General features: G+C 41.8%; 1 protein-coding gene and 1 long non-coding RNA gene across 3 annotated transcripts in view; one reads left to right on the top strand and one right to left on the bottom strand.

Moving 5' to 3' along the window:
• The window catches only part of Pdzrn4 (PDZ domain containing ring finger 4), a 362,449-nt gene extending 345,544 nt beyond the window's left edge, over positions 1 to 16,905 (top strand). For both annotated transcript variants that reach the window (XM_048444799.3, XM_048444801.3), the window contains 2 exons: positions 3,843 to 3,959; positions 14,583 to 16,905. In XM_048444799.3, coding sequence (XP_048300756.3) covers positions 3,843 to 3,959; positions 14,583 to 16,100 — 1,635 coding nt within the window. In that variant the 3' untranslated portion in view covers positions 16,101 to 16,905. The remainder of the gene's footprint in view (positions 1 to 3,842; positions 3,960 to 14,582) is intronic.
• Positions 164 to 18,394, bottom strand: LOC146891034 (uncharacterized). The gene is made up of 3 exons (XR_015735687.1): positions 18,285 to 18,394; positions 789 to 927; positions 164 to 529 (listed from the first exon to the last, which is right to left on the bottom strand). It is a non-coding gene; the product is annotated as an uncharacterized LOC146891034 (long non-coding RNA).
• Between the last annotated feature and the right edge of the window lie 1,181 nt (positions 18,395 to 19,575).

A 19,575-nucleotide genomic window follows, 5' to 3' on the forward strand; every position in this document is an offset into this window, starting at 1 on the left:
CTCCAGGAAAAACAGCTAAGCATTGAATTTTAGAGAAAAATTTAAAACACACGAAAAGGAATCCTATCTCTCTGTCTGCTTGACAGTTTCTTAAATGAAGTAACAAATGAGAGATAGTTGACTTCAGATTATTTTATTTTAAATTCCGTATAGACCCTTCCTTTAGGCTTCCATCTAAAATACATAATTGGCATATTAAGGCATCACGAAGGATTCTCTAATGAGAAAAATATTAGCATCTGTAGCTATCATCTTGAATCTTCCTAAAATAACTATGAGATGAACTCTCTAGTGTAGTTCCGTGGAGGACATGAGTTTTTTCCACAATTTAACGTGACAAAAACATTTTCCTGCCGCCCAAAAATGACGCTTCAAAAGGAACACTTGTCTGTCTTGACAGAGGAAGGTGCCATCCACAAAAAAGGAGAGGTAATGGTCGGGGAAAGGCTCTTACCTCACGCCTCTTTCCACTTCCTGTTCCTGTCCCCTTGAACGCAGAGTGGGCAGCACCTGTCACCCTCCTACCCACCTGTCAGCAGTGGGAGGGAAGTTAGTTATGTCATCGTTTGTCTCCCAGGCTATTGATCTGATATTTTTCAGACTCAGTAACTACATTCTCTCTATAAATTACACCGAGAAAGTGTAGTTCAGTGTCAGGCTGGGTCCTGACTTGAATATAGTGGATATAAAAGACCCCTCTTCCCGCATATATTTCCTTTATGCCCTTGACCATTCTAAATGGTTCTCATAAAGTCTGCTGTAGCCTGGAGCGGGGTAAAGCCACACACCTGAGGTCGTGGTGGAGGGGAACGAGTCCGTACACCAGGCTGGAGTGCCTTCTTGCTAGGAGGGCATTTTAAAGTGCGTTTGAAATTGTCGCAATTATCTGGAAGATTCTTGAGCCAATTATCTCACGGATGCCAGTCCCTTAAAGAAAAAAGAAAGAAAAGAATAAAGGCTAACAGTAAAGTTCTTGGTAAGTTGAAATGAACCGAGCGGCCATTCCTGTTGTGGAAAGGGTTTGTTATAAGGCAATTTCCTGTCCTCCCATGCAGCTGCTGGGGAGCTCATGAATTTAGAACTGAGGCGTTTCCCAGAGTGATCATAATGGGTAATAGAAATAATAAATACTGATGGCTCAAGACTAGACCTGCTACTCTTTGCCAGGCATACCTGGTTGGCAGAGGGTGGCTACCTGGCTCACCCTCCCGAGCTTTACAGCACTGCAGTAGTCAGTGCTGGAGGGTGAATCATCAAATCGGACCCTTTCCCCCTTGCTAACAGACGTCTCCACACCACCTGCTCAAACCAGGATTGCCTTCACCCTTGGTTCTGAAAAAGGGCTCTATATGTCACTAGGAAAGACACAATTGCTTTGAAAACTGGATTTCCAGTGAAATCATCCAAAACAATTCATCATAACACCATACCTTCAAAATAGAATTAACAAGGTACACGGTCGAGTTGAAAAGAAGAAAAAAGAAAAGAAAAAAGCAGACGGATCCTGTTTCTCCACCTGCTGTCTTTGTCTGTCAAATTCAGCATCTCTTGTTGCATTGTGTGAGTGTGTAGTTTGAGCAGGGAGAATGAGGAAGCACACTCTTTGTGTGCCTTCCATAACATGTTTAAAAATTTTTCAAATGCTCTCCAGATCCTTGGAAATGATCTATGTGCTTGCTGGGGGCAGTAGTGTGCATCTGTGCAATGTTTTTAAATAACTCATTTCCTTCCTTCCCTGTCACCTTTCTTTCATTTCCTGCCCATTTTCTTTCTCAGACCATTAAAGATATTGCTTTCTATCCCGTTCCCCCCGGGAAATGGGGGCAGCAAGGGCTCTCAGAGAAACTTGGAACCACCAGTTTTGAGGCAGTGAACTCCGTCCTTTCTCTACCGGGCTGTGTCTGATCTACTTTGTGTGGACACCGCCCCTTGTCCTGTGAAGCTGATCCTTCCTTCCTTGCAGTTTTAGCAAGGAACCTTAGCATACAGTTAGATCTGAGGTACTGTAAATTCTGTGTGGGCTTTAATGGCCACCATGGAATCTGTGTTATAGTTTGCTATCTCTTGCTGTGTTAAACACCAGAACCAAAAGCAATTTGGGGAGGAAAGAACTGTTTGCTTGCTTGGTTGTTTTACACCATCACTGAGGGATGCCGGAGCAAGAGCTCCTTGCAGGTTCTTGGGGGCTGGAGTTTTAGCAAAGACCACAAAGGATGCTATGCACTGGCATAGACCAGTTATAACACAGGCCCACCCACCCAGGGATGCTACCCCTGACAGTGGGATGGGCCCTCCTACCCCAGTTATCAACTAAAGAAATGTATCCACAAACATGCCCGTGGCCAGTCTGATGGAGGCAAGTCCCCGGTGACTTCTCCCCCTCCCAGGCGTTTTGTCAAAATGAATGTTTACTACAATGACACCATGATCCGTCCTCTGCTAATAAACGTCATACAAGTGTGTGAACGCTTGTGGTACCACTTAATGTCCTGTTTTCAAGTTGGCTTTTTTATTTTTAAAGTTTTGGGACATTCATTTGTCGTTAAAGGTTTCTTATTCAAAACACCTCCAACTCTTGCCCCTTTGTCATTAGACACCTGTGTTCTTTGGAGCCCAGAGTGAACAGAGTTCTGATGGCAGTACGGGTCATTTAATGAGCATAAACAGTTAAAGTATGTACTCCAGCTCCAGAAATGGAGGCCAATTATCCACATTGGCTGTCGACAGCAATCAAAGTATGACAGCAATCTCCAGCTTCCTACTTCACTTTATGTGAAGAAACCAACGAGATTTGTTTCAGTGAGGGTTGAAAGTGCCTCACCCACAAGTGGAACTGCGTACCACTCCACTTCCTTTAAAGACCACATTGGCCAGAATCCCTAGGACTAATAGACGTGATGGGAGCTGGGGTGTCCTCCATGGTACAGTATGTGCCTAACACGCTTGAGGCCTTGAGTAATTCTCAGAACCCTGTAGATAAGCAGGCAGGGCTAAGGTTACTTTTATTTCCCTAAAGAATTTAGGTGCCGGTGAGATGGCTCAGTGGATAAAGTCACTTACCACCGAGACTGATAACCTGAGTTTGGTTCCCTGAAGTCACCTGGTGCCAAGAAAGGACCTACTCCCACAGGGTGTCCTCTGAGTTTCTGGTGGACCCCATGGAATTTGGACATATACAGGCATGCACACACATGCACGCACACACACACACACACACCACACACAGTATGGAGGGGAATAATTAAAGTTTGCGTGATTGGTTTTTAATCTTTGGGATGTTTTTTCTTTTTTATAGATAATATCTCTGTGTCTATCAAGTCTTTTATGAAGAGCTTCACCTTGCTATCTTGAGTCACCCAACTAAAAAATTTTAAAAAAAAAAAGCAGGATGAGGGTAAAATCGGCTTGTTGGGGGCACATTGTAAACAGCCACACTGGGGGATACTGCTAATGGTAAAAGCCCAATTGTCTCATAGCCGGATCAGAACCACTGCGGTTCTTTTCACCCAGGGCTGTGAGAGATAATGAGCAGGCCAGCTGCGGATTACACAGTGCGCTTTTCACGGGTTCTGAAAGAAGGAAATGCTCTGTGCTGTGGGATTTACTCAGTTATGAGAGAAAAATCTAAAGCTGTTTCAGTAGAGGATAAAAGGTCTGAGAATCCTTTTCTTTCTTTCTTTTTGTCTCACCTTTTCTTCTTTCTGAGAGGGGACCATAGGGGGCCACGGCTCTGAAGAGAATCACCGATAGAGAGAGCTGGTCGGCAGTCCGCATTGAGGCTTACCCTATTTGAGCATGGGTCTCCCTAACATAATGTAATGCACTAATGTTTTCCTTTGCAGCTCGATGAAGGCTGGCTGGAAGATGAAAGGAATGAATTCTTAGAGGAGTTAAACTCAGAGGTGCTGGAGGAAGAACATAATGAAGGGGCCCAGTGCACAGCCAAGGAGCTACAGCAGGTAGGGCCACCGATCTGAACAGCATCATTGGAAATGTTGCTAGTTTTCTCTAATGGGTAAGGAAACACAGTCAAAGGGGTTGATCAAACAACTCTGTAATCTTTTTGGGCAAATGATCTTCTCAAATGAAACAGAAGGAATATGGACCTTTTTTATTAAGATTATTCCCAGTTTGGAAAGCCTGAGCAATATTGTTAATATAATACAGTAGCATTAAGATGTTGAAATAGGTAGTTTTCAACGTAATTTGCAGAAAGTTAATAGTAAATGTGTGTGAGTATTGCATTTGGCTATAATAACTAGGAATAAGTAGCTATCAACTGTGGAGTAACTTCAGAAATGGAAATTTTGACTTTACAATATAAATGTTTCTATAAATGAAAACAGAAGAAGATGTGATATAAGGATTTGTATACTTCATGGGTTAATCATACCTGTGTACACCGAAGCAACCATAAAGGTGATCTTTGGCCCATGCCTGCTGTACGCATGTCCTATTGCATGATTTGAGGTGACTGACATCATGTTATCTAAAGGTCACATATTCATTCAACAAAAATTGGAACTCTTAATGTTCCAAGTACCATCCTGCTACTTAGAATGTTTAAAAGAATAGAGTTCCTGACCTTAATTAATACATAATGAGGGAAGCCCATGGCGTGGCTATGGCAGAGTAAGTCTAAGAGTCTTATTTTTTGTTATTTTTGCACTACAAAAAAACATGACCTACTTTTTATTCTAATTCATGCCCTTCATCTGCCTGACATATCTCTTGTTAACATCCCTGTCAATTCACTACTTTGTTTAATTATCATCCGATTCTCAACATTAATTATTAACTCATCATAAACGATGGTTTTTTTTAAAAAAAAAAATCTTGACAGGTTAAACCATGTGAAGCACAGACATTCTAACACCTCACCAAACTGAATAATGAAATATGTTTTCATGCTTCCATCTCAAACAGAATGTCATAGCTACACCCTGAGACAGCAAGCGCCACCGTCGACACAGCCAGGAGTGATGTATCTCAGGATTCTTGCTGGCCCCTCTCCTAGCCCGCACTCAGAAATGATGCCACTGGGTGGTAGTTGTTTTGCAGTATAGGTAGGGTTGGAGTTTCTATATATGACTTCAGTCAGCACCGGCCACAAATAAAGATATCTTTTGTTGGCAGCTGCTGCTTACAACCAAGAAAATCCTTGCTCCAGGCCTTTTCATTCTTAGAGAAAAAAATGTAACCAGTACAGAATTGACGAGGGGTTGTTGGAATAAAGAGTAGGGGAGAGATCCTGCTCAGGTAAGGTGATGCAGTGCCAAATGCTGCCTGCTCATCAGATGGAATACAACTGTGAGGGCTTGTGAAGGAACACAAAACGTCCCTGAGGTTAGACACCCATTGTGTGGCCATTTTTCTTCACCAGAAGCCTGAAAACTGATGAGAAGTACAAACACCTCTAAAACGCCTTTGGCCCTCATAAGAAGGACTATTGCATGCGCAATGTCCTGTCAGAAACACTGTCTGTCAGAGTCCTATTTCCAGAGGGCAGTTATAAATGACAGCCAGGCATTATGTTAGGAACATTATGTTAGAGCAAGGAACTTGGGGATTGGAAGGGAGATTTTCATTTTCACAGTTTTTCACAGAACAGGGAATGCAAAGTCAGCTTAGCAACTTAAATTTGGAGGCAGATTAGCGAATGCTTTATACCACCAAGAATAACTTTCTACGCAGTCTTGGGTTGGACAGCAGCAGTGAAATGATTGTACCATTCGCACGGCATGGTTTGTGTCTTTCCAACTGTACATAGAGTAAGAAAAAGACTAGCCGTTCTGTACTGTCTCAAGTCCTTACAAGATACGAGCATGCTTTCATTGTAAGGACCTGTAGGAGGAGAAGCGGGTCCCACCGCCTGGCTAGCTTAACCCCCGAAATAACCACACGGAATTGTATTAATTTAATTACTTCCTGGCCGATTAGCTCTAGCCTCTTATTGGCTAACTCTCACATCTTGATTAACCCATTTCTATTAAATCTGTGTATCACCACACGACTGTGACTTACTGAGAGAGATTCAGTATGTCTGACCTGGAGGCTGGCTCCATGGCCGCTCTCTGTCTCTGCCTGCCTTCTTCCTCCCTGAATTCTGTTCTGTCTACTGCACCAACCTGAGGGCTGCCCTATCAAAAGGCCAAGGCAGTCTCTTTATTCAACCAATGAAAGCAACACATCCTATACCAAGGACTGTTGCATATAAACGCAAACTCACAGATGTAATATGACCATCAATCAGGGTTAACGTGAATGAGGCACAGCATGTAGCCCTTGTGAGACAGAGCCAGACGTGGGGCTGTGAATTGCTTTCCTTTGCTAATTGTAATTTTTTTATCATTAAGGCATTTAAAAATCTATCAGTGTAGTCCTAACTAATAAGTAAGGAAAGCTTGAGAATTTTATAACTAATACATCCATGATAGATAGCTGTATTTTCCTTATTATTTATATGGCATTACTTTTGGAGAATGAAATACCAATTATCTAGATAGCTTTTAAACTTACTTTAGAGTACTTTTATTATTCCATCCATTCTTTCTTACCACAGGTGTAATTGTATTTAGTCATGTAGTTTAACTTGCTAGAGTAAGGAGATAGACCCTATAGTGAGTGAATTAATTCACAGTAAGGAAAACAACATGGAGAAGGCAAGGTGGGTCGCTGATGACATGCAGTGAGGAAAGAAAGGCTTTTACCATATCCATCTCTTTGGGTCATTGATAAGCTGTTCTTTACGAAAGTAAAAAATTATTAGGGAGTAAAATTATATATATATGCATATGTGCAACATATATGCAGATTAGATATGTCCATATATGTCAAAACATGTGTATTATATTATATGAACACCTGCTCATCGTGTTGCTCAAATTTTTCTGGAAATTCTCTGCTTTCACCTGTTATTGGGGAAGGGATTACTGTTCAATTGGTGCAGTAGCCAACACTATGACTTCAGACTTTTACAGAATTAACAAAAAAAGCTGTATTATATTGGCAACTAGTAAGGAGGCCAGGAGCTGAAGCAGGGCTCAAACTTGCCTCTGTGATGGGTGAATTTGGCAGGATTTCTAGGAGCTGTGAAGGGAGAAGCTGTCCTAGTAAGGGTTACTGTTGCTGTAATGAAATACTATGACCAAAGCAACTTGGGAAGAAAAAGGTTTATATAATTTACATATCCATATCACTGTTCATCATGAAAGGAAGTCAGGACAGGAACTCAGAGCAGGAACCTTGGGGTAGGAGCTGAAGCAGAGGCCATGGAAGGGTGCTGCTTGCTGGCTTACTCCTCTAGCTCCTTCAGGCTGCTTTTTTTTAAAATACGCAACCCATGACCATCAATTCAGGGATGGCACCACCCACTATGAGCTGGGTCTTCCCCTATCAGTCATTAATTAAGAAGATACCTTAGAGCTAGATCTTATGGTGGTATTTTCTCAATTGAGATTCTCTCTTTAAGATGACTCTAGCTTGTGCCAAGTTGACATAAAACTAGACAGGACACTCACTGACTGGCTAAATGTCATGCCTCAACCTAGGCTGTGCAGCTCTATGTGGGTAGGCACTTTCTATATAAGGTATCTTGAGTACATGACACGGTTGTACTGACAACCTGGATCTTTCTGTTCATACCCATTCTCAAAAAAGTTGGTTGGTTCCAATCCATAATAGTCAATCACTAATGAAGGACTTTAGTTATTTTTCTAGAAGATATTCTCAGAACTTTATTAGTTAAGAAAATTATACCCAGATATTATCCAGGTCAGAGGTTATTTTTGCCCTTTGTCTTTATTCATTCTTCAATCTGGAAAGTTCGGTGAGAACTGCTATTGCTGCTGAATGAGGGTCTAGTTGAGTGGTTAGATTTAGGGCTGAGGAATAAACTTCATGTGTAGGGAAAGAATCATACCAGATGTTCACCATTGTGTCTAGGCAATTCAAACAAGTTAAGAACTTTAAAAGCAGACGGGTGCTCACTACTAGAAACAGAATCACCATAAACTACAGGAAAGAGCACGGGAAGGAACCTAGCAGAGCAAGAAGCCAAATGAAGATGTGTAAAAGCAAGAAGGGAAGCCAACCCTGGTTGAGGAATAGAATCACCTTTTCTGCCTATATTGGCTTTGCAATCTTGGCTGCTTCTCATTCCATTTGTTGAGATCTGTTAATATGCATGCAAGCACTAGTGTTCACTATATCACAGACTACAATCTTATTGTGAAGCCAATAAGAAGTCTAGCACAATTACTATCTGAGAACAAACAGTTGGGAGATTCAATTATAGGCCTACAGGCTTTTTCATTTGTTTTTTTTTTTTTCTGATTTCTTTCTGGAACTCATTTTTGCCCTTCGCTGGCTGGGCTTTTTAGTCAGTGAGAGTTGACACATGGATGCTGAAGTTCTTATCTTTCCTGAGAAGCAACCTAACCCAGTAAATCTAGAACAGCAGATTGCTTTCCAGTCTCTAGAACCCTGTAGTGTTGGGTGATGCTATAGTTGGCATTTATTTTTTTCTTTTATTTTTTTAAAAAATAAAGCAAGCTATCTTTTTTATTTTACATACCAATCCCAGTTCCTACTCCCTTCCCTCCTCACATTCCCTCCACCTTCTCCCCGACCCATCCACTCCTCAGAGAGGGTAAGGCACATTGCTTTGAGGGAGGACGAAGAATCAAGACCCTTCCTACTATATCTAGACTGAGCAAGGTATCAATCCAAAGAGAATGGGTTCCAAAAAGCCAGTACAAACATTAGAGATAAACCCTGGTGCCACTGCCAGAGGCCCTGAAGTCTGCCCCAGTCATGCAACTGTCACCCACATTCAGAGGAACTAGTTTAGTCCTATGCTGGTTTCTTCCCTGTCTGGCCAGAGTTGGTGAGTTCCCACTAGCTCAGATAAGCTATTTCAGTGGGTGTCCCCATCATGGTCTTGACCTCTTTGCTGATTTTCTTACTCTTCCCTCGCTTCAACTAGACTTTGGGAGCTCAGTCCAGTGTTCTGCTGCAGGTCTCTGCCTCTGTTTCCATCAGTTGCTAGATGGAGGTTCTATGGTAACATTTAAGATATTCATCAATCTGACTACAGGGCAAGGCCAGTTTGAGCATCCTTTCCAACATTGCTTAGGGTTTTTTCTGGGGTCGTCCTTGTGGATTCCTGGGAATTTTTCTAGTGCCAGGTTTCTTATTATTTTTTTCCTGAGGTGTCACTAGAAGAGCAGAGAGTGGTGTGTGTGTGTGTGTGTGTGTGTGTGTGTGTGTGTGTATGTAGGTACAAGCTCTTTAGGGTTTTGTTCTCATGGCAATAAAGACATTTAGAAGAAATATTCTCAAACCAAGGATGCCTGGTGTACCTTGCTAAGCCCTATTTGCTCTTCTCTTCTGCTGCTAACAGGCATTGTGTCGAGGCACTGAGCAGATATCAGTGTGTAATGAGATGAAGGCCTCAGAGTCTTGACATGAACAGGTATAAAACTTTAAGAGGAAAATATGAAACAAATAAGCAAAACCTCATGGTCTTTATTTAGTTTGGTTTAGTTTGGATTGATTTGGTCTGGTTTTTCGGAGATAGGGTTTCTCTGTAGCTTTGGAGCCTGTCCTGGAACTAGCTTTTGTAGATCAGAATGGCCTTGAACTCACAGAGATCTGCCCGCCTCTGCCTCCCGAGTTCTAGGATTAAAGGCAGGTACCACTGCCACTGAGTTAAAACCCCATGTTATATTCTAGATTTAAACAAAGAAACAAAAATTTTCTGTAGCCATACCAATTTTTACCAGAAGAAAACCTAACTTATTCATGAACTTAGGCTTCCCTAAAAATTGTATTTAAAAGGACTCCTACACCTAAGGCTCAGGGAGCCTTGTAGAAAGAAGAGAAAAGAGTTTAAGAGCCAGGGGGCTAGAATGTCTTCTGTGAAACAGAAATCTTTATATTTGCCAAGGAAGCTGTACCTATGAAAACTCAGTAATATGAACATCTAAGTAAAACTTACACAATGGCAACACCAGATAACATGCCCAGGCAGACTAAGGAACACTCATAAGGCCTTACCCCTAAATAAAGAGCTACAAAGGTTTCAAAGTAAGGGAGAATCATTCTTTCCAGTGACAAGTCCCCCTGATTATCGAATCTTAAGCAATTAGCCCTAAATATATGCACACATGAGCAACACATATGGAGTCAGTGGATTGCATTTACACACACACACACACACACACACACACACACACACACATACACCAATAAAAGCTAAAAAAGAATAAGTCATGAAGTTGAGAAGGAGTGGAGGGGAAGGGAACAGAGGAGGAGTTGGGTAGGGAAGAGGAAAGGTTTCAGTGGATTTGAGCTCAAGTACTTTTGAGAAGAAGCAGAAGTGTAGGTGACCGAAGTAGAATTTTGATAAGAATTAACTGTTGACCAAAAAACAAAGTTACTTTTACCGCATGAAGCATTTTAAAATAAGAGTCATGACTGGTAGTAGAATAAGGCTGCCCGATTCTCTTAAACTAAGAACAAGTACAGAACTTAAGTATCTCTTATTTCAGACAGAGAATTGAGATTCCGGCTTTATATCAGTGTGTTAGTGCTCAATTTTCAGAGACTCATATAAACAACCTTCTCCAAACTATGGTTAACCAGGTACGAACTAAAACTTCCACAATGTCTCTTCTTGTAGAAGATTTGCCCTCTACGAACTCTCTGGGACTGCTCGGAGCCTCTCTGACTAGTTTAGCTTTCTAATTTTCTTCCCCCCTCACTTCCTTTCTCCCTCCCTCCTTCCTTTCCTTCCCTCCTATATCACATAATTTTTTTCTTATTCATAAACATTGCCTTCTGTTTTTCTTGTAAAAAGGTATCTTCATTTCATTTTGTGTTCTTTGCATATAGAATTACATATGTTAAATATACTTTTAAATCTTAGTAGCTTTCGTACAACTCAGGGAGAAAGCAAACTTTAACTGCCATGCAACAAAATGGATGAAAATACATCTATAACCCTACAGAATAGTCCTTTATTTTTATAAAATTTAAGAAGACTAAGTACATTAACTAATAGTTAAATATGCTTCAAGTATTTAAGCTTATTTAGATTCTCATGTCTTATATCTAACAACAATAAATATAATCCTACCTGGTCAATAAATCCAATCATATATTAATGATTTGAACTAACAGGGACTATTTAAAATAATAGTTTTTATTTTGAGACAATTTGAAAAGAATTTCTCCATTTTTTTCATATAAACACATACCACGTAATAAATACACAAAGGATTGTACAGAAACACATATACACTAAGTCTGTGTATCTTTCAGTTAACCAGGAGACTGTAACACAAATTTATCAGGTAATAAAATGAAAGTTAAAACTGAATCATATTCATGAACAAATGGAAAGGCTAAGATCATCTAACGTTAAGGCTTTTAGTACAAGTCTTATATAGTATTTGGATTGATTTTTGAAGTGAAGCCATCTCCATAGCTCCTGATGGAGCTTTCTGGGGTTGCTGTTGGTGGTGGTGGTGGTAGTGGTATTGTTGTTGTTGTTGTAATGGTGGTGGTGGTGGTGTATTGTTCTTGGTGTTGGTAATGGTGGTGGTGATGATGGTGTTGTTGTAGTGATGGTGGTGTATTGTTCTTGGTGTTGGTAATGGTGGTGGTGATGATGGTGTTGTTATAGTGGTGGTGGTGGTGGTGTAGTATTGTCTTGTTTGCTTTCTTTTCCTAGTCTTGGTTCCCAATGAGTTTATGGATTTGTTCCTAGCTATTTACCTTTGAGCTAGGCCTGACTGAAATAGCAATCTCATAAGTAGCTTGGAGCAATCAACAGTCTTAAAATGGGCAGATCAAGAACTTAGAGAGCTAAAGATCTTTACCTGCTCAGTGCTGCAGTTTCAAAACTCTCTGGGAAGTAGCCACAAAAACCTTTAAAGGAGCCACACTAGGCCTACACAGGAAGGAAGCACACAGAAGCGAAGTGGATTTACCAGAGAAAAACCACAAGACACTGCCATAAGCCTGGTGATGACAGGAGACAGAGGAAAGTCTCCCGTTACCAAGGGAAGAGGAAAGCAGTCGCTTCGCCCAACTCAAGTCTGAGGAATTCTAGTCTAGGGACAGTTTACCTTGGCGGGATTGAACTAACTTCTGCTCGGTGGTCTCCAGAACTCCTTTGGTAAGAGGCTTAGCTGGTTGCTGAAGGAAAGTCACTACTCAGGAGATGTTTCAAGCCGCTGTGCTGTTTATCTGACTTATCATTGTTTCCCAGAGTCACCCATCTGCCAGACAGCCCCTCCTAGGGTCTCAGAACACCCTGACTCCAAGTGCGTAGGCAGCTCAGGAAAGGGCTGACCACTCTCAAGTACACCTTCTGATGAGCTGAGTTCCTTCTAACCCAGGAGTGGGGCATGTTCTTCTGAGGTGTTTCCATGTGACATTATAGTAAGTTACGCTAGTATCTATCTTGGGGCTCTTGTTGCCCAGGGTATCCAGGGAAGGCTGGAGGCGGTGTTTGTTCTTCAGAACCAGAGTGCTTCTTATATAGAAAGTTCTCAGAGGAATATTGAGGAAGCCCCCAAATCCCTCAGCCTCTATCAAACCAACTGTCACCAACATGGCTTCACAAAACAGAGAAAAAGAAACTAATGGGTATGGGGAAATGATGGGGACACTCAACCAATCACATCTGGTTAAGGTGTGGCCGCCTGGAGCCCAGGTAGAAAAACCGGACCATTTTGAACTTGTGATCCTCCTGCCTTTGCCTCCTTCAGCAAATCCTACCAGTGTGTGCCACCACAACCAGCCTGGTGCCCTCTTCTGTCTGCAGGGAAATATAAAGCAATTAAATAAGAGTATATTTCCCAATTGGGTCAGACCAAACAGCTGTGCAGTGCCTCCCACATAGAACCTTATTATTCCACTTCTACATCCAGACTTCAAAGGTAGGAACAGCCCAGGACTCCTAAAGGGATTCTTCATCTCCAGAAGTCTGTCCCTTGACCAAAAACTTAGCTCATACACCTAAACCAGGAAGGCAGGTCAAGGCCGTAGCCACTCATTGGCCTACTCATGCAGAGACACCCTGTTTCCAGAGGTTTCCTTCTGGAAAAAAATGAGATGGACATGGAGGGTTGGAAGCTGGGCATGGCAGACTGATATCAGTTCAGATGGCTGACCAACAAGAGCTGCACCCTCCTGAAGGGCCTCAAAGCATGCATCTTTATAGGTCACAGTTCCTTTTTGGGGGTAGCCATATCCTTCACAGGAGTTTGAAGTTATGGTATTAGTCAAAGTCAGCCTGAACCCTTCTGCTTATGTCTGTAAAGCTGGATCCATGCCATAGGGGCCACTGCCAAGGAATTTTGGTATTTAAGGAATTTGTATGTCCAGGTATATCCAGGCCTAAACCAATTCCATCTGTCCAAAGCCAAATCTCATCTTTGCAGAAAATTACTGGCTAAGAGTGCTTTTTATATGATTGAGATCTGGGACATTGTGCTTGCTTCGGAGAAGCATTGATTTGGAGGTGCTTTATGGCCATGTATCCAGAACAGGGCACGTTGGCCTTAAGTGATGAGGAGAGACAGGAGAGATTTGCCTTCCAGCCCACGCTACCACTAACAGCCTCGATGTGTCTGGAGTGGAGCTTCTTCCTCTACAGACAGAGAGATGGCTTGGGAGTTTCCACACAGCGTGTTAGCATGGCTCTAATAGTTTGTGATGCCAGCCTTAACTATCTTCATTCAATTTTCCTCTGAATTTCCATTGTGGGAATCCTGAAATAAGCCCCCTGACACCAATAGCCGTGATGAAAGGATGTAATACTCACTTTTGGACCAAAGCTAGGACAGTTGCTGCAAGGCTTTGATCCTGGGTCCAGTTCGTATTTTCATTTTATACCCTAAATCCACAAGGCAGGGTGGGGAACCAGAAGGGATTTTACAGAAGCATAATTGGGGAGTCAGTAGGTTGTTCGGTGTAATGGTCCATGGTTTCGGCTATTTTTCCAGGTCATCCTGTACCAGGGAGCAAGCGAAGTCGTGCTTGGCAAATGGGCAGTACAAGCAGAGCTTTAAGTAAATCGCTAAATAAATCAATAAGTCGGTGCTGGATAATTGGTCCTTTCTGCCTTATTCTAATTCATTTACGGAAAGTCAGGGAGCAGCAACAGTTAGGTGATTGTGGCTCCCAAACACTAGATCACCGAAATCCTAAAGATGTCGCTCCTCCTAGCTATGCTTCTGTGCGTTTTCACCTGAGAAGTTCAGGGTCACTTTATGGATATTTTCACCTCGGTTTCCCAGAGAGGAAAGCCAGGAAGTAAAGATCCTTCATTTCCAGGTACACTGTCTTGTTTACACCCAGTGAGTGTTATAAGCGTAATAAAAGAATTGCTTATTCCCTCTATGTCACAGCACAGAAGGCTGCCATGAGCTAATTAGTAAGCACGCTACAGTTAGAGCTGCTTCTAGGAACCGCCCCTTAGCCGTGAAGCATTGTTTCTCAAGCAGGTGTAGACTAGCCCATTGTGTTTTACAGAATGATTTCTTATGATCTCTTAACTTCATTTTCAGCCAAAGAAGCAGGAAGAAGAAGAAGGCACAACGGACACGGCCACATCTTCTTCCAACAACCAGGAGAAGGACAGCGGAGTGGGGCGCACAGATGAGAGCTTGCGGAACGATGAGAGCTCGGAGCAGGAGAATGCAGCCGAGGACCCGCACAGAACGTCTTTGAAGAGCAAGAGAGCGCTGGGGCAGAGCCAAGACACCCTAGGCAGCCTTGAGCTTCAGGGCCACGAGAGTTTTGCTGGTGGAGACTGCTTGGACTCCGACTGCGCCAGCAACCACGAGGTGTGTGAAGGATTCCAGCAGCTGCTGGAGCTTAAGATTCGAAACCATGGAGACTATGACCTGTATTACGCCAGCAGCACGATTGAGTGCAACCGAGGGGCGCAGGACGGGGTGGAGCATGAACTGCAGCTGCTTAACGAAGAGCTCAGAAACATTGAGCTGGAGTGCCAAAACATCATGCAGGCTCACAGGCTCCAGAAAGTGACGGACCAATATGGAGACATCTGGGCACTGCATGACGGAGGATTCCGAAACTACAACACCAGCCTGGATACGGCGAGGGGGAAACTGGATGACATCATGGAACATCCCGAAAAGTCAGACAAGGACAGCTCAAGTGCATACAACACGGCCGAGAGCAGCAGGAGCACTCCGCTGACTATAGACCGATCGCCCGACAGTTCCCTTCCACGAATGATCAACCTCGCCAATAAGAAAAATCTGGGAAGCACAATGGCAGCCCATCAGTCCGCTTCCAGATCGAGCACCAAGGAATATACATCTACCCATGTCAAAACAACCGACGAAGGCTGTAGCATTGAAAGCCTGGAGAAGAGTCTAGAAACTCACCAGCTGCCGGATCAGGACAACACAGTCAATGAGCCCACTCCCTATCTCTCTCCTTACCACAGCTCCGCCTACAGATATGCCAACATCCCAGCACATGCCCGGCACTATCAAAGCTACATGCAGTTAATTCAACAGAAATCTGCCGTGGAGTACGCCCAGAGTCAGCTCAGCTTGGTGAGCATGTGCAAGGAATCGCAAAAGGGCTCAGAGCCCAAGATGGAATGGAAGGTAAAAATTAGGAGTGACGGGACTCGGTACATAACAAAGAGACCAGTGCGAGACCGAATTCTGAAGGAACGTGCCTTAAAGATCAAGGAGGAGAGGAGCGGCATGACCACAGACGACGACACCATGAGTGAGATGAAAATGGGGCGCTACTGGAGCAAGGAGGAGAGAAAGCAACACCTGGTCCGGGCCAAGGAGCAACGCCGGCGCAGGGAGTTCATGATGCGGAGCCGCCTGGAGTGTCTCAAGGAGAGCCCGCAGAGCAGTGGCGAGGGCAAGAAGGAGTTGAGCATCATTGAACTGAGCCACAAAAAGATGATGAAAAAGAGAAACAAGAAAATTTTGGATAACTGGATGACAATCCAAGAACTGATGACCCACGGAGCCAAGTCTCCAGATGGCACAAGAGTCCATAATGCCTTTCTGTCGGTGACCACCGTATGACCAGGCGAATGGGACAAGTGGCTTATGGAGCACGCTACCAGTTTCGGTAGAAAATGATTGCCTCGTTCAATGTGGCGTTTTTATATATATTTTGTGACTTTACAGTTTAAATTTTTTGTAAGCAAAAATACCTACCTGGTACTTTTTAATTTGTTTTTCATATGCTGGTACCTTCTTTGGCTAATATCTTTCCTTAACTTGTGATATATTCATAGCACTCATTTATAGAAAAAGACAAAACAATGAAAAAACAAAGGAAAGGAAAAAAAAACTCGAACAAAAACTAAGGCTCTAATTAATTTCCTATTTTAATGTATCTACTGTAAGTTAAAGTCTGGATTTATTTCTCTAATTTTCTTATTTTCTATTTTAATAATTCAATGCCAAAACACATCTATGCTTACTCCCTGGCATAGTGAATACTAAATCAAATCTGCTCATAAACTACATGCCGCATCTTGTCTTATACATGGAATAACACCCCTTTTAACGGCCTTGTGTACATTCAACACATTAATGGCGGTTGTCTTTGTCTCAGTAAAGTGTGGGTGGACAATCTTCCTGTGATATGTAGTGACACTGGTCATGTAGCTAGATAATTGTGGTAATTTTGTGATGATGAAAAATAAATTAATTGAAATTATTGATTATCCTTAAGAAACGTTATCAAGAACTGTTATTTTCCTTGTCCACTGTGGTTAACATGTGTAGCTGTACATATGCTATTAGAAGACTTAATTGTGAATTACAAATTGTACACTTTTTCTATCACCTTTTTTTCCAATAAAGTTGTTTTGAAACATGATTTACGTATCATTGTGTTGCGTGTTCCTACCTGGAGCAAATTAGACAATAAATGCAGCGACCCAGCAACGCTCAGTTAACCTTCACTGCCCTCTCTAGTCAGCCTTTCACATGTGAGAGAGACAAAAATAATATTTCGGGAAGAATGGAAAGAGAATATTAGTGAAGGACCGCCCAAGACACATCTGTTTCACTATAAAACTCATATTCCCCGAGAGGTTTCGACAATGGAACCTCACCTCTCACAGCTCTGGAGACTGTAAAATCATTCGGTTTTGGTCGGGCACAATCCAGCGTATAGCACAGCATATTAATCTTGTAGGTCATCTAAAGACAAGCTTTGGGGTGCCATCTTTGCAGGAATCTTCAGCATGTTCAAATTTAATGCCTTCTATGTCTTTATTAAAGGGTATATTGTCAACTGAAGAACCAATTTTTTTTCAGATGCAATTTTTTTAAAAAAAATCTAGCTTTTTATTATTTAAGCATTTAATGACATTCCATGCCAGTCAGAGCACTTACAGAATATATGACAACGTTAACGTTTCATTTCACTCAACAGTTTGTTTGCCATAATAGAAATACTGCATCTACATATTTCTGAAGTTAGCATCCTGCGTGAAAAGCTGAAGTGGCTCCCAATTAGCTCTTGAATCAGTCTCCGGCCTCAGCACTATACTCAAGCCTCCCCATAGCTTGCCCAGCTCACCTGTCTCTTTAAATCTTCTGAGTTACTCCTGTCCGTTCTCACTAAAGTTAGTACCTGTTGCTTTTCTGAGTCTCCTACAACAAATCTTACACCCTATTAGAATGGAACAACATTCAAGCTTTCTTTGGGGAGACTGTTGATTGACAACACATTTTCTTACCTCTTTAGAACACACTGTTATGCACATAACATAAATAAATTCATAAATAAATCGTATACATAAGACTTAACTGTCTCCTTTTGTAGATTTTAGGTTCATGAAGGGATAGTCTTGAAACCCTAGTTTTGTAACTCTTGTTAAATTCCATTTCAATAATAATGAATACTGTTTTCCTTTAAATATTTTATGAATTTGTATTCCCCTCTTTGGTTCTGATGCTTTCATTCTGCTGCTATGAATAAACACTCTGACCAAAAGAAACTTAGGGCATGGAAGGGTTTATTTCATCTTACACTTCCAAGCCACAGCCTATCATTGAAGGAAGTCAGTGCAGGAACTCGCTTGCTGTCTTGCTCTCTGATTCACTTGCCCAGCTAGCCTCCTTACACAACTCTGGACCACGTGCCCACAGTGGGCTTGGCCATTGGAATGTAGACATCAATTATTAGTCAAGACAGTCCCTCAAAGATATGCCCACAAAAATCCAACCAGATAAAAGGAATTACTCAACTGAGATTGTGTCAGATTGACAGGCAATGTTAACTGCAACAACCCTTCATATTAGTCTGCTTGTTACTTTCTTCTTCTTCTATTTTTCCATGATTGCAGCTTTTCGAAGAGCTAGAAAATAAATAAGTTCATTTATTTCCCTATAATTGAAAATCTGAACTCAAATTTTTAATTTGATAAAGTGATAATATATCAAATTTGATACGGTGATTATAATATCAAAGTAAGGAAACTGAAGATTTCCTTGCTTCCTTATTCTAGCCTTTGTTAATGGAATTGCTACAACTGTTCCACATACACCACAAGAAGCTTTCTTTACTTTGTAGTGCTGAGGACTGAATCCAAGCCCTTGCTCTTGCTAGGCAAGCATGCTATCAAACAGATCCCCAGTTCTAGATTTCCGTTTGTTTTAAGGTTTTCTCTAAGAATGCTTGGCTCCTGAGTTACCCAATTCCAACACCAGCTGTTCTTTCTATTCTCCTATATACATAACCCAACACATACATTTTCCAGAAGAAATATGTGCATTTCCTAGAATTTAATGTTTGGCAAATTACTAGTTTCATTTTCCTTTTCGTAAGGTCAAGTATGTTTACCAGATTTCTAAAACTGTGATACATTTTCACATCTGTGTTTATATAGATCTACAAGTTGAAATGCCTCCCTTAAAATTTGTTGAAAATTTGAAGTGTCATGCTCTAACTGTATAATCAAGCTTTATGATAAACATGTTTAACGATAAATCTGTTGCTCAGTAAATATATTCTTGGTTATATGTGGAATATTTTATTTTAGTTCAAAGAAATACCTGGATATAAAGAGGAAAATATTTCACTCTGGCTTATCTTGAAATTGTGTTTGTATTCTTGCTTTTTATGTTGATATGAAAGAATCAGTATTAGGATCCATACAACAAGGACCTATGTGGACAGAAAAGAATGTAAGTGCAAAGACTAGTTTGCCATCATATTCCAGGAAGGAAGCTGCCATTGCTCTGCTGGTCTTCCACACTATCCTTTTATCAACACCTACTGTGTGTTGAACATCACCTTGACTTGGTCCATGTACTACATCTTCTATCTGACTCAACTCAACCAGCTTGTTGCTTCTTTTTGCCTCTCGAGCATTGACACTCTGCCTCATACTCTCGGTAGTAGCAGTGCTGTTCCCTGTTCTCTTGTGCCTACCACCTGCAGCTTGTGCTCTTGAGTTGCTGCTTTCCCTGTTCGTTTACAAAACACTATGATTTCTCTTTGAAAATGCACAGACTGTTTCCAGCGGTCTTCAGACAC

This window comes from Myodes glareolus, chromosome 19 (genome assembly GCF_982192425.1).
Source record: "Myodes glareolus chromosome 19, mMyoGla1.1, whole genome shotgun sequence".
Classification (NCBI taxonomy): Eukaryota; Metazoa; Chordata; class Mammalia; order Rodentia; family Cricetidae; genus Myodes; species Myodes glareolus.